Raw genomic sequence first — 13,696 nt, 5'->3', positions numbered from 1 at the left:
GTTTGAAGATGCAGGTCAGCAGCAGTGGAGGCAAAATGTTCTTCTTTCTACGTAGTTCTTGAACAGGGCTGAGCTGGCACTCTGATTTTGAATATATACCACTGTTTTCCTGCATTCTAATGTACCTGTGCCACTAAAATTAATCCAGGTGAATATGTATTCATAAAACAGAATATGACTCTGTTATTAATCTGCTATTCAATACACAATGGAAAATCTCCCCCAAACCAGCTGACTTCACTCCCCTGGGCAGCATATAGCCCTTTTATCTCTGCAAATAGCTACACAGGGCGCTGGCAGCCTAAGTGCTGCTGTGCAGATTGAAGTGCTGCAACTTGTAATCAACTGAAATCTTTGCGAGGAATCTGTGGAAGGAATACATGAGTCACCTGATCCATTTTAAAAAAAAAGACCATCTAGCACCTGTGTGTTGGTAGCTGAATGTGATTAGCTGCAGTTACTTCAGGCATAACAGCAATTGAGGGGGAGGCTTTTAGAAATTTAGGTGCACTTCTGGAGATTGTGTTGTTTAAGGGGTTGCATCTAGCCTGACTGAGAAAGAAAGTGCCTAATCAGATAGCTCTTAGTTATAGAGGGATTTCATTCGGTAATTTTCGTCTCCCAGGGAGCAAAATGAATAGCCTGTTTTGACCAATTTTAGTTTTCTTTCTGGTGCATGAGGAGTACACATTGACCTTTTTAAGTATATAGAGAAATATAACTGTGGAAGTTTCAGTGTTTCCATTCATCAAGAATAATTGTTTAATATATGATGGATATATTTGAAAAGTCAGATTGTCTCTAGTAGAAATTTTTCCTGCTAAAAGATGAAAAAAAGAATAAGATCCTTCATCTTTTGCTTATTGAAATCTAAAGCACTACGTCTCTGTAATAAATAGAACAAATGAATAAATTTCTTCTCAGAAAGTGGTGAGGTCTTGGAGCAGGCTGCCTAGGGAGGTGATGGAATCACTGTCCCTGCAGGTCTTCAAGAAGAGGGTAGATGTGGCACTGAGAGACATGGTCTGGAGTGGTCAGAGGCATGTCTGATGGTTGGACTAGAGGATCTTAGTGGTCTTTCCAGCCCCAATGATTCCATGATTCTATGATTTGGAAAAGGGGGCTGATTATCAAGTAGGAAAACTTCAAGCTATAGGAATTTCTGGGCAGGTTGTTGTTAGGGAGAGTGAATACTCTCATTTAGGGATGTAGCTGAGGAAGGGAACAGTTGCAAAACAGAAATATCGTTGATGACTATGATTTAATGAACGTTGAGAAGTGTGGCTGAATTACTTGCATTGCTTGCTTCTAAATCATCTGTAATCCTTCAGGGGAAGAAAAAAAGCAGACCTTCCAGATGCTCTGTGTCACCACTTTGTGGTGGACAAAAATGCAAATGGCCAAAAAAAAGGTGTTAGTGCCATTATGTTCATTTACTTGCTTGTCCTTTTTCTTGATCTTCAGTTCTTGTATTACGGGCTGTTGCCCTTATAACTTCAGCAGCAGAAACAGGATTCAAAGACAGTGATGTTATTTAGGGAATGCGCAGGCACAAAGTTTGGCACAAATCACAGGAAAGGACAAGGGGATGTATGATTTTTTTCTGAGAGCATAGTGAAATTGAAATGTTGAATGTTTAAAGTGGATGCAGAAAGGCTTTTCATGGCACACTGAGCTGGAATTTAGTGGTGCAGAGCTCTGCTGAAGGACATAGTAGGATCTGGCATAGGAAATAGTCACATTTCCAATGTCATTCTCTGAGGCATAAGAAAGATGAGAGTAAGTAAGAAAGATATTACAGCCAGATATAGGCCTGACTGAACCTGTTACTTGAATGTCCATCCAATGCATTTGTAGGGATATAAACTGTTTCAATCAAAATGTGCAAGTTATTAATGTGATAGCATTTATTAGCAAAACTTAAATAGGCATTACATTTTCAAACTAGCCATAACTTCTAAAGTGATGTGGCCCTTCAGGGCTTGGTTTCTCTCTTTATTTCTTTGAGTTTTCCACGTGATTGTGCTATGTGTTCTTACACTATGGACAATTGCACAGATTTGGCCAAGGTTGTTGCTTTTGTGTGTCAGGTGAAACTCGTGAATGCATTTTGAGCAGAGGAAGGGAGAGCTAAATGTGACCTTTCTTTTGGCTACGTTTGTTATGCCTGAAAGTTTAAATATAAATAATGAAGATCCCTTCTTGTCTGCACAAAGCCAGTGGAAGTGCTTTAAAGGCAAAAACAAAGCAGGAAAAAAGCAAGTATTTTATAGTAAGTGAGCCAAATGCTTAGCCCATTCTAAATCATGGTATCTTAAGGGCATTCCGGCAGCCACAGCTTGGTGCAGCCTTGCAGCCTTCTTTTGCAGCATGGTGCTGGCAGCAGGGATGTGCAGAGCCTCACACCATCGCACATGGTCATGGAGGCAGCAGCTCCATTCCACTCTCTTGTGGGAGGGAAAAGGCCTTGCTTTCTGAAGCGGGCTGCTGCTCAGGCCTCATGCCACTGCTTGAACTGTAGTACGATTTACGTCCTCGTTCTCTTCTGTCTGAAAGACAGCTCTCAGCAAAGATGCACATGTGGAAAGGTGTTGTACATCACTGTGTCAAAACCAATGCAATGAAATCTTTTCACAGATGCAAACACTGGCATTATGATGAAAACCTGCTCACCTCCAGCGTCGTCATTGTCTTCCATAATGAAGGGTGGTCCACGCTGATGAGGACGGTTCACAGCGTCATTAAGAGAACACCTAGGAAATACTTGGCAGAAATTGTGCTGATTGATGACTTCAGCAACAAAGGTATGTTGGAGTATTAATACACTGCTTGCAGAAAAGGCAAATGCATTGTTTTAAAATTAGTTTTCTTTTGATTTATTACCTGCTGTGGACTGAGTTGACTGCAAGGAAAGCAAGCTGATTCTTCAGTCTTTTCAGCAAGGGAAGGCTCTTTTCCAGTGAGCTGCTTTCATGAAGATGACAATCCTTTCTATGCAGTCAGTTGCTTGAAAGACAGGGCTTGTGTTACTTCTCTCCTGCGCCATGGAGGAATATGTAGGAGTCTGCTGGGAGAACAGCTCTTGTGAAAACAAACAGTTTTGAGAATATTGAAGGAGTTTGTGTTTAACCTGTTAGGAATAATTCATTCCCTTATTCTGTAGAGGAATCCAAATTGTTTCTTCTTTTTTTTCTTTTTAACTAAAATAAAAATTTATCTAAGGCAATTCTTTTTCACTGTCTTTTTCATTTTTGACATCCTTTAGCACTGTGTTGAAATGGTTGTTTCTCAGGGCAGTGAGGGAGCTAAGAATTTAAGCACATGTTGAATTCTGCCTTTCTTCGAGACTTGCATATTAATTCAGCAATCCAAAGATTTTCCTCTTCCTTTGTAATATACAGCCTTAGTTTATACTGATAATGTATGTATTTTTGTGTGATTCTTAGAAATATGAACATACACTGACTCTTTCCTCTTATGGTGGTGTCTTAAGGGCTAATTTAAATTGAGACCAAATGCAGAGAGTTGAAATATGACTATAAGGTGATTGGTATAGAGGAAATCACCTTTTTTCAACTCAGTGCTCTACTTTGAAATTTATTTTTAAAAATGCAGGTTTTTTTGCAAGATTTTATTGCTGCCTAGCTTTCTGATGGAAGTTGACAGAGTAGTTGCCTAACTAAGAATATTTTATACACACAAGAAGCGTATTCTTGTTAGTGAGACAGTGCTTAGACATCAATTACTGCCTCTGACTTTCTCCTTTCAAACAAATTACTTGATTTCTTTGTTGCTTGTCTTGTATAGCAGTACATCTGCCTCACCCCAATTTTTATGGGAATAAATCCATTATACCTGAGAAACTTTCAGGCATTAAGGTTACAGTGAGCCAAAAAGGTACTCACACTCTTAGGTTTTGGTAGAATATATTTGTAGAAAATACAAATCTGTGACAAAGAGGGAAAGTCTTCAGTAGTTCTGCCCATGCAAAAATCATGGTTTCAAGCCTTTGCTCCGTGTGTGTCATTTGATGCTGTATAGCTCTGATTTTGTAGGGCAGAACTAATCCGTTATTTTGACAGAACTGTAAGCATATATGATATGGTTATATCATATATCATATGGCAGTTTCTTTTACGATGACAGTGAGGAGCTAGGGTAGGCTTTTAGGAGCACAGGCAAGTCAGAACTGGTCAGGAGCGTAGAGTACACACTTCTTGGTCTCCTCTCTGTGTAATAGCTGCATTGGGCACTGACAGCAGATGGCTCTGTGCTGACACCCTGTCCCTTTCATCAGGCAAACTGCACTTCTTCCCATTCAGTCTAGCAGCAGTTATTGTGTTCTGCTGGTATGTCTGCATATCTGCCTGGTATGTCTGAACCGATCACATAGTCAGGATTGAGTATAAACTGCTGTTAAAGATAGTTAAGGTTTGCTAATTTTTACATCATACCCATAGGTAGACAGGTATCATTTTCTGTTTATTTTTACAGGAGATGAAAAGTTACCTGTATTGTAAACTTGTCTACATCTGGCTCAGTCTAATAAAGATACTGAATGGTACATAATAGTCTCCTATATTTTTTACAGCCCCTGAGAATTTGGCTTAGATATACACACACATTATAAAGCAGAAATATCTTCTCTCCTAAGGGATGTAATCTTAATAATTCAGTCAGCAGACATGTACTGTGTTTTTCCTTTGCAGCTGGGATCACAGCTTTCCTTCTGAGCTGTTCAAGGACTGCCTGAGTGAGCAGCATGAAATAACTGCAATGCTGATGGTCTCTAGAAACATCACCAAGTTTTTACTAGTGATCAGTCTCAATATTTGTGTTGCACATGAGTCATAGCTGATTCTCTACTACACATGTCATTTATGGGTTGAGTTTGGCATAACTGGCGCAACACTTTTCCAGTATATGACTAATGTTAAATACAGGTAATATTTTTCCAGAAACTTGTTTTGGAATGCAGAATCTATGCTTTTTACACACATATGTATGGTTAGCTGATAGATACAACTAGCCTAGAACTAACTTCCAGCAGACCCTTGTCTTTATTTTTCCTAGACTTCATTTTCCCAAATAACATAGGTCAGAAAATGGAGTAAAGTAAGCATGGGATGAAGTGTTCTCATGCGTGAGCAACTGGAAAACAAGCAGGGACTGGAATGATTCTGTACACCTTGCTGCAACTGCATTATTTCCCTGTAATAATTCATTAAAATGCTTTAGGCTATTACTTGGTAAACATAATTAACTTAATTTCAATCATTCAAATTGCATTCCAGATTTAAAAATGGTTGAAGGAGGAGAATCTAGCTCCACTTCTTTCTCCCTGGAGAAAAGCATGATCTAGCATAGCTGGGGTGACACACCAAGCTGCCTGAAGTGATCCACAGTAGTTAGGAGAGCTGCACATCAGAAACAGTCTTTGCCATAGTAGAGCTGCTAGTGGCTTTTTGCTTCTGCAGCCAAAACAGAAGTGGTGCTGATCAAACAGGCAGGCTTCATGACTTTCTCCTCCCTGCCTGCTTTCAGACTGCTTGCTTTGTCTGTTTTTCCTTACATACCTTACAGGCAGAAACAGTTGCGGCGCTTTGAAAATGCTATTTTTCATTTAGTACTTTGTGGAAAGTCAGCTGGGAGCAGCCTCTTTGCAGAATGATGCTGCCTGCCTGCCTTCATCTCCTCTGCAAACAGCAAGTCTTGGCTGTGGAGGGCTGCTCAGGGAGATGTGCTGAATTCAGCTCCAGCATGTCTTTCTTTGCCAACATGCAGACAGAACAGTAACAAGAAGATGATGCCAAGCTAATTCAATTGCACTAGTTCTGATGTTTGCAGTGGAAAACTCTGTACTAATGCATCCTAGAATCCATTTACTTATGTTTTCTTTAAGGTTATCTGGTGTAGCATCCTTTATGATAATAAAAATGGGAAGCAATGGGCACTGATAGGTAACAGTACTTTCAGTTTAATAGTGCTCACAGGTGGGATCTGAAATGTGAATGGGTACCCCTGTCTGAACTGAGAGCCCTATACTAGCAGTGTTAGACTGTGGGGACCAGGAAGGCAGCAGCTTTAGGGAGGGCTTGTGATGCCATTCCTCTTGTTCTTAAGAAATGACATCCATGAGTAGAGGAAGAAAAACAGAGCTCTCCTCCTCCCCACCCCCAGCTGCAATCTGCAATGCCTAATGCCTTTTGGAGAAAGGTTGTGCTTTTTAAAAACACTGATTCATGCTGTAATCATGCAGTGAGACCTGAGAGAACCACCCAAACAAGGGAAGACCAGATTGGTGGTTATAGTACTTTGGGGGGTAAAATGGACATTTTAGAACAGAAAATAAAATATCTGTTGACAGATGTAATAAATATTCATTTTAGGGGAACGGCATTTAATGTTGGCCAAACAATATTTCTAACTGCAAAAGGATCAGGGTTTTATACAGTACTGTCACGCAGCCTAGCAATGCCAAGTCTCTATAAAATGGGAAAAGGGGAAAATTCAGTTTTCCTGTGGGAAAGAGCACTTGCTGCTAGCCCTGGCAAAGACTGGGATAATGGACTGCAAAGCCCTGGGACTTGTGCTGTGGAAGAGCTTTGGTCAATCAGTGTTACAGGTTTTTACAGCTCCCGTGAACCGTACATACTTGAACTTTTGATAAGTAAAACATTTGGCTTCACGGGCAAGAGAGCTGGAAATAACTTTACAAACTCTAAAACCTTCCCGACTGTTGCATGTATTTGGAATGTGCAGAGTATATAACGGTGTGGTACAGAGGTTCTCATAGTGCTATTTCAGTGTGACCTCATAACTCACTGAAATTTATCCTATAACATTTTTTATACAACTGTCATATTGCATATTCTCTATATAACGCATGGCACGTTACTCTATATAGCATAAGTGATAAAATTGTTCTTTCCCTTGTTTGATTTTTATAGATCCTTGACATTTTTCTAGTTCACAAGGCTTTACAAAAGAAACTGTAAATGTGTGTGGGAAAAGAGGATACTTAAAACTGTTGCTTGAGAAAACTTTATTTTATGAAGTTGAAGAGGAGGGATAATATTACTATGGAAAGAATACTGATTTTGAAGATTTTCTGGTCTTTGGCAGAACTGCTGAATTTTCGAGTTTGGAAACTTCACTTATAAGAAATAAACATTTTTATCTGAGTAATTTATATGTAGCTTTTGTTTAAAATAAACATTTTTAAAATATTTTTGGCAAGAATATAAAACTTATTAAATGTAAGGAGCAGCAAACTCCGGGCTTCAATCCTTTTAAGTCAGAGTGCAGAAAACAGCATAGCTGAAGCACCTTGATGTCTGATTGCTACTGCAAGGGATGTCCCTGTCCTTCCACCTCATCTTGTCCCTCCTGGCCCACCTCTGTGGTTTCACCAACGAGGAGACAGGCCAACCTCAGCCAATTCAAAAGCTACTCCTCAAGCCTGATTAACAGCTTATGTGGAACCACAGTAGGCAGAAGACCAGTATGAGTGCTAGGTGTTGGACAGGCTTGTGGAGGAGCCAGGAGCAGCAGAGGAGAAGGATGCTCTGTCCTTCCCGGCAGCATTCTCTTGGCTCAGCACTAATACATATTTGTCTGCCCCTTCAGGCTGCTGCAGACCACACTGTGGGTGTCCCTGCCTCAGCTTAGGTGGCTTATTTTGGGCGCTGATGGAGAAACAGAAGCTGGACGTGATTTGTTCAAGCCTTTTAGTACAGGAATAGATTTCAAATGGACAGTGGTAGTTGAATTAGCGTAGCCTCAAACTGTGAGTGCCTGACTGCCAGCCCTTCTGCCTTTTTGAATTTTCTCAACAGAATCAACTGTGCGAAAATATTATGCAACACTTGCATCCTTTTTTCAAATTGTGTGGTAGAAATGTGTTTTCCAGAGTAGTCTGGCAAAGCCCAAGAGCAAATACAAATCTGTAAGCATTTCAGTGTAGCCCATCTTCGTTCTTCTGGATAACTCATCCCTTTATTTAAGCCAAAATTGGCTTAAATTTTCTTGTCCTTTTTGTGTTCTGTGGCGTTGGTAGCATGATCATCAGTACAATGAACCACAGCTCATCCACTGCAATTCTGGCTCTTCCAAGTATTGTTTTTATGAATTTAATTAAAAGATTAATCCAACACCACTGCTACCCCAAGGTGGGACAGGTCTAGATGAGAGAGGGGAATAATTTGAATATAGTGGGCTTTTGTCTCAGATTTCCAGATTTAAAAGGCTAGCATAATATTTTTTAAGTCCAAACGTGGCAAACGGAGATGATAAACAGAAAAGCAGTGTCTCCTCCTGTATATGTGTGACATTATCTGATGAGGAAAGACCATATGCTGAAGTGTGGAAACTATGTTGTTCTGTGTGGTCAAAACACATTTGAAGACCTTGAAGCCACTTCATGATACGTTGAAGTGACTGGGAGTTTTTCATCTGGCTCTGCTGCAGTGTGGCCAGCAACTTGACCTGACTTTTCTTGAGAGAAGCGAACTTGTGCCATGAAGTCAGAGAGCTCCAGGGCTGAATCCCTACAGGTTTAGTGTTTAGTGCACAGTTGTACAAGCTGCTGCTTGATTTCAAGATTCCCTAAGTCCTGTATGTCTGTAGATATTTTTAAGTAAAGTTGGAGTTGGGTTGTATTAAGAATACAAACACGACTATTACTAAGCTTCACCTAAATAAATTTTTCCTGTTATTTGATAGCTCACCTGAAGGAGAGACTGGATGACTACATTAAGCAGTGGAATGGTCTTGTAAAGGTATTTCGAAATGAAAGGAGAGAAGGTTTAATCCAGGCTAGAAGCATTGGAGCCCAGAAGGCTAAGCTTGGACAGGTAGGATCCAGCTCACACACAAGTCTTGATTAAATATATATTTAATTTTACACCTTTAATTTTTTTCTTTATTTGTTTTTAATATTAAGGTACTTCAGTGTGAAATAATATTAATTCAAATTCTGTGATATGATTGTTCATTTGCTTCTCTGTTTCTCTCTTTTGAAGGTTTTGGTTTATTTGGATGCCCATTGTGAGGTGGGAATTAACTGGTATGCGCCACTTATAGCTCCTATCTCCAAGGACAGGTAATGCTTTCCTGTGATTTCTAGTGCCTGGCCTCTTAGAAGCAAAAGTCAAAGCAACAATCTTCACTTTTAAAGTTAAAAGCAATATGTTGTATACCTGTGTCAACTTCTATCTGTATCAAACCATGTCAGTATTTCTTGAATGACATATTTGTTGTCTCTCAGCACAAAAGCTATGTGAGGAGGAAGAACAGGCAAAACAATCTCCAGGTTTTCTATTTCAGTAGGTGTACTGAATATTTTAATATAGATTGAATATCAAGCAAAGCTTCTCTTTTGCAGTAATCTCAGTGATCACAGTTGCAAAAACATTCTATTCTAGCTGAGAAAGGATGATGATTAAACAAAGTGTTTATTTTAACTGAAGATAACTGTTATTTTTGGTGAAGGAAAAGTAATGGCAAAAGTTCTGATTTAACAGGATTTGAAGTTACTGCCATCTCAAGAGTTTTATAACTGCAGGATTGCGATATGGTCCATTATGACTTCTGTAAAGCACTGTGGAGAATTGCCTGTAAGGAAGCAGGGCCTGGGACTGAGCCCATCTGTCCCGCAAGGCCAGGTGTCTGCAAGGACCTGTGTGCAGTGATAAGAGCACGGATCCCAGGGCCTCCATGTCTGGCTGCTGTTCCCGTGCACTACCGTGCTCCCAGTTTTGTAGTCTGGACTACATGGGTTTACAAAACCACAGGCTTGTTTAAACACTTTAATCCTATGAAGTAATGGTTTAAGCCTAAAAAACTATTTATTAATCTGTCATACTGGCAGAAGTTTCTAGAAGAGTGGTTTTTTGTGTGTTTTTTAAAGGTCATAACTTAGCTGCAAGACTGTATGTAGGCCATAATATTAGATAGAAGGAGTGAGAACTCCATGTGCTCCCACTGAGGCCACGTTGCTCTTACACCTGACAAAAAGATGGGAGGAAAAGGCAGCTGTAGGGGGTCATCCAGCACGCATGTGGAGGTGCTGGGAGCTCTGCAGCCTCCCATCAAGTACTGTTCTCTAGGTACAGAATACTGGTACTTCTGCACCGAAGGAAAGAGCACATCATTGTCACTTCTTGTCTCCTGCTTGTTTTCCTTTCTCATATGAGAGTTGACTTATAAAGATGGAAGTGCTTGGGAAAAAAAATAAAAACTAGGATTGCAGTTCGGTCACCAAGAAATCCATCTGGGAAATTTGGAGAGAATAACAGGATGATGTGTTTTTATTGTTGAAAGTTGCATATGAGAGATAATTATGAGGAGCACATTGTAAATTTAAAAAAAAAAAAAGAAAAGCCTTCTTTTGGAGGCTGTTGCTAAATGAGCACCAATAACACCTTTTTTATCCTTAAAGTCTGGATTTGCAACATGGTTGAATGGGAGCAAACAGTGAACATCCATATTTGCGCTAGTAAAAGCTAAGCATTATTACCTTATTGGCAGCTAAGGTTTGATGTGAATAGAAGTTACAGAAAAATAATAATACTGTGAGAACCCTAGCCCTCTGCAGGCTCTTCTGTTGCCTCCAGCAATGCTTTGTGAGAAGTACCCATAAAGTGTAAGTGAATTGATATGTTAGCATTTCATACCCATCTCTCCTGCTTTCAGAACCTCTTAAAACATCAAAAACAAAAGCCTCTCTTTTTTGTAACGAGGCATCATTTTGCAAGTGACTTTTCATATGAACTGCTTTATGAGATTAATAATAAATGGTGAAAAATTCAGATTAGTCATATTAGTCTTCTTAAATTGCATTTTGCTCTTTCTTTCCCTTCTATAAACGTTTCAGAACTACATGTACTGTACCTCTAATAGATTACATAGATGGGAACGATTATTCCATTGAGCCACAGCAAGGTGGGGATGAAGATGGTTTTGCCAGAGGGGCCTGGGACTGGAGTTTGCTATGGAAACGAATTCCATTAAGCCACAAGGAAAAGTCCAAACGAAAACATAAAACTGAGCCTTATCGGTAAAGAGAGCTGTTTATATACTGTGAATTGTAACAAATGAGTGTCTAAAGCCTTTCCTTCTTCCCTCCTCCCTCTTCTCCCATGAATCACGGTTGGCGCACGCATCCTCCGTGGGTCCCTGCGCATAACCACATCCTCCCCGCCACCATCCGCCACCCGCAGAACCACATGCACTGTGCCGCTTATAGATGTCATAGATGGCAACACTTTTAAGATTGTGCCGCAAGGGGGTGGTGACGAAGATGGGTTTGCTAGAGGAGCGTGGGATTGGAGTATGCTATGGAAGAGGGTGCCCTTGTCCAAGCGAGAGAAGGAAAAAAGAGAGACAAAAACCGAACCGTATCGGTAAACACTAAATCACTTACCCATTTCTTTTTTCTTAAGTAGATATTGATCCACTAAATCTTGCATGCATACTTAAGCCTGAAAATATTCCTACCTCTGACCACGCCAGCTGCTTTGTTTCATCAGGCCTGTACGCTGCAACTGATTACTTGCTTAAAATGGCTTTGCTGCCTTCTGCTGCCTCTCCGTTCCTGCTCTTGTGTGCTTAACAGGGCGTACCTTAGAAAGAGGGGGGTTGTCTGGGGAGATGAAGCATCGTATGACTTTGTTTCCAGAGAAAACTTTATTTAGCTTCGATATTTTTAAAAAAGTAGTGCTGGAAACAAAAGTGCTTATTTAACCATTTTGTTTGAAATAATGAGCATGCTGTGAGTATTCATAACAGCTGGCAATGCGTAAAATCTGTAGGTTGCTGTCATGGCTTGGTGCATGCATACAGCTCGTGGGTTATGTACGTATATCAAAAGAATCCCTTTTGTCATGCTTCTCCCACTTGCTTCACAATAGATCACATCTGACAAAGAAGCATACTATTTGAGAATCTTGGCTAGTTGTTTTCTAAGGTCTCAATATGCTTGGGGATTTTACTGTAATGTGTATCACATGGAAAGGAAAAGAGAAAAAAAATCCTTATTTTCTGTGAAATTTTCAGTAATTTTTACACAGATCCCACCTTCTTCTGCTTTGGAGCGGGGTATGTTTTCTTCCCAGCAAACAGAAACTGGCTAGAAGCTCTAGCTTAGAGTTTCTGGATTGCTTTTCAAGACTGGAAGGCTGTGGTTCTGCTGTTTTTTATTGCTTTCCCCTTCACACTCAACTAATCGTGTTACTACATTTGAAAGCAATCTTCACATCTTCAGAGTCTAATGTCTTCTATTGCTTGTATGTATGATTTAAGTACTGTAAGAACTTATGTTGGTAATTCCCTCTCCTCACCCGTGATTGTTCTTTGCTAAAATGGCAACACATGCAAGGAAGTTATGAAGCTTTGATCTGCTTTGTGTACAACCTAAATAATACCGTTTTCTGACAAGGCTGTCCACATTGGAACTTTAATATTTGCTCGGAGGGGGATAAACTATTTCAAACATCTCTGTTGTGTTCTGTGTTTACCATCCAAACAGGTCTTAAAATCCTTTAAACTGTTCCCAGAAACACACAACACATGTTCTCGGAATAGTTTAAAAGATGATTTTATTTTTAATAATACTTTGATAGTCACAATGCCTTTAACAAAAAGAATTCCGAGTCAGTTATGCCCGGGCTGTGTGTGTTTTGTTGCAGCAATACTAAGGCATGTAAGACCAAGTAATGGCTTTGCTCAGATAGGATTGTTTTATTAAAAAAAAAACCTAAAGCAAAACTGACAAAATGATCTTCAACAACTTAAAGCACAGAAACAACTTTCAGTAATGTGAGAATTACCCCCGGACTGAATCCCACTTTCTTAATCCCCAGCCTAGTGGGGACTGCAGGTATATTCCTTAGGGATTTTTTTTATTTATTGATGCTCAGGTGGAAAATGCTGGAAATGGAAATTCTGACAAAAATTTTCTATAATTAAGAATCTATATATACAAAAATAAATCACAATATACAAAAATAAATCACAAGTTCACTGAAAATTCTACCGATGTCATTTCATGAAATCCCTGAATGCTTATGACAGAGCTTTATGATCTTTCAGTGTATTGCCATCAATCTAATCTTTATTATATGTTATCAGCGAATTGCTTCCTTAATTATTATTTTCTGTGAATGTTCTCTGATTGTTTTGGCAGGAGGAGTTACACTGTATTCTTCTTCCAGGTCCCCCGCCATGGCTGGTGGATTGTTTGCCATTGAACGTGATTTCTTTTTTGAACTGGGTCTCTATGATCCTGGCCTTCAGATCTGGGGTGGTGAAAATTTTGAAATTTCTTACAAGGTAACATTAAATAGTGAAAACTTTCATAGAATCCTAGAATAATAGAAATGTTGGAAAAGACCTCCAAGATCATCTAGTCCAACCATCCACCTACCACCACCATTTCCTCACTAAACCATATCCCTTAATACAACACCTAAACATTTCGCCTCCAGGCATGGTGACTCCACCACCCCTGTGCAGCCCATTCCAGCACCTGACCACTCATGTAGAGAAGAAATTTTTCCTAATATCCAACCTGATGTTGTCAGGTTGGGAAGCTGTCCCTAAGCTTGGATTTTGTTAAGGGTTTGGGATTGCACACGTGCCCAAATAAGTAGCCTGAAACCAGACTGACAGGAGGGGGAAGACCTGGCTGCTCACT

General features: G+C 39.8%; 1 protein-coding gene across 3 annotated transcripts in view; it reads left to right on the top strand.

Moving 5' to 3' along the window:
- GALNT7 (polypeptide N-acetylgalactosaminyltransferase 7) overlaps nt 1-13,696 on the top strand; it is a 68,499-nt gene that overhangs the window by 42,518 nt on the left and 12,285 nt on the right. For 2 of the 3 annotated variants that reach the window (XM_052682317.1, XM_052682318.1), the window contains exons 3-7: nt 2,638-2,804; nt 8,725-8,855; nt 9,024-9,103; nt 11,223-11,405; nt 13,215-13,332. In XM_052682317.1, the coding sequence (XP_052538277.1) occupies nt 2,638-2,804; nt 8,725-8,855; nt 9,024-9,103; nt 11,223-11,405; nt 13,215-13,332 (679 nt within the window). Of the gene's footprint in view, nt 1-2,637; nt 2,805-8,724; nt 8,856-9,023; nt 9,104-10,876; nt 11,060-11,222; nt 11,406-13,214; nt 13,333-13,696 lie in introns of all 3 variants that reach the window. The other variant, XM_052682316.1, reaches the window with a different exon arrangement.

This window comes from Tympanuchus pallidicinctus, unplaced genomic scaffold (genome assembly GCF_026119805.1).
Source record: "Tympanuchus pallidicinctus isolate F22 unplaced genomic scaffold, pur_lepc_1.0 scaffold2, whole genome shotgun sequence".
In the NCBI taxonomy this organism is placed as follows: Eukaryota; Metazoa; Chordata; class Aves; order Galliformes; family Phasianidae; genus Tympanuchus; species Tympanuchus pallidicinctus.
The sequence above is the reverse complement of the archived record's forward strand: the minus strand, read 5'-3'. Positions and strand labels throughout refer to the sequence as shown.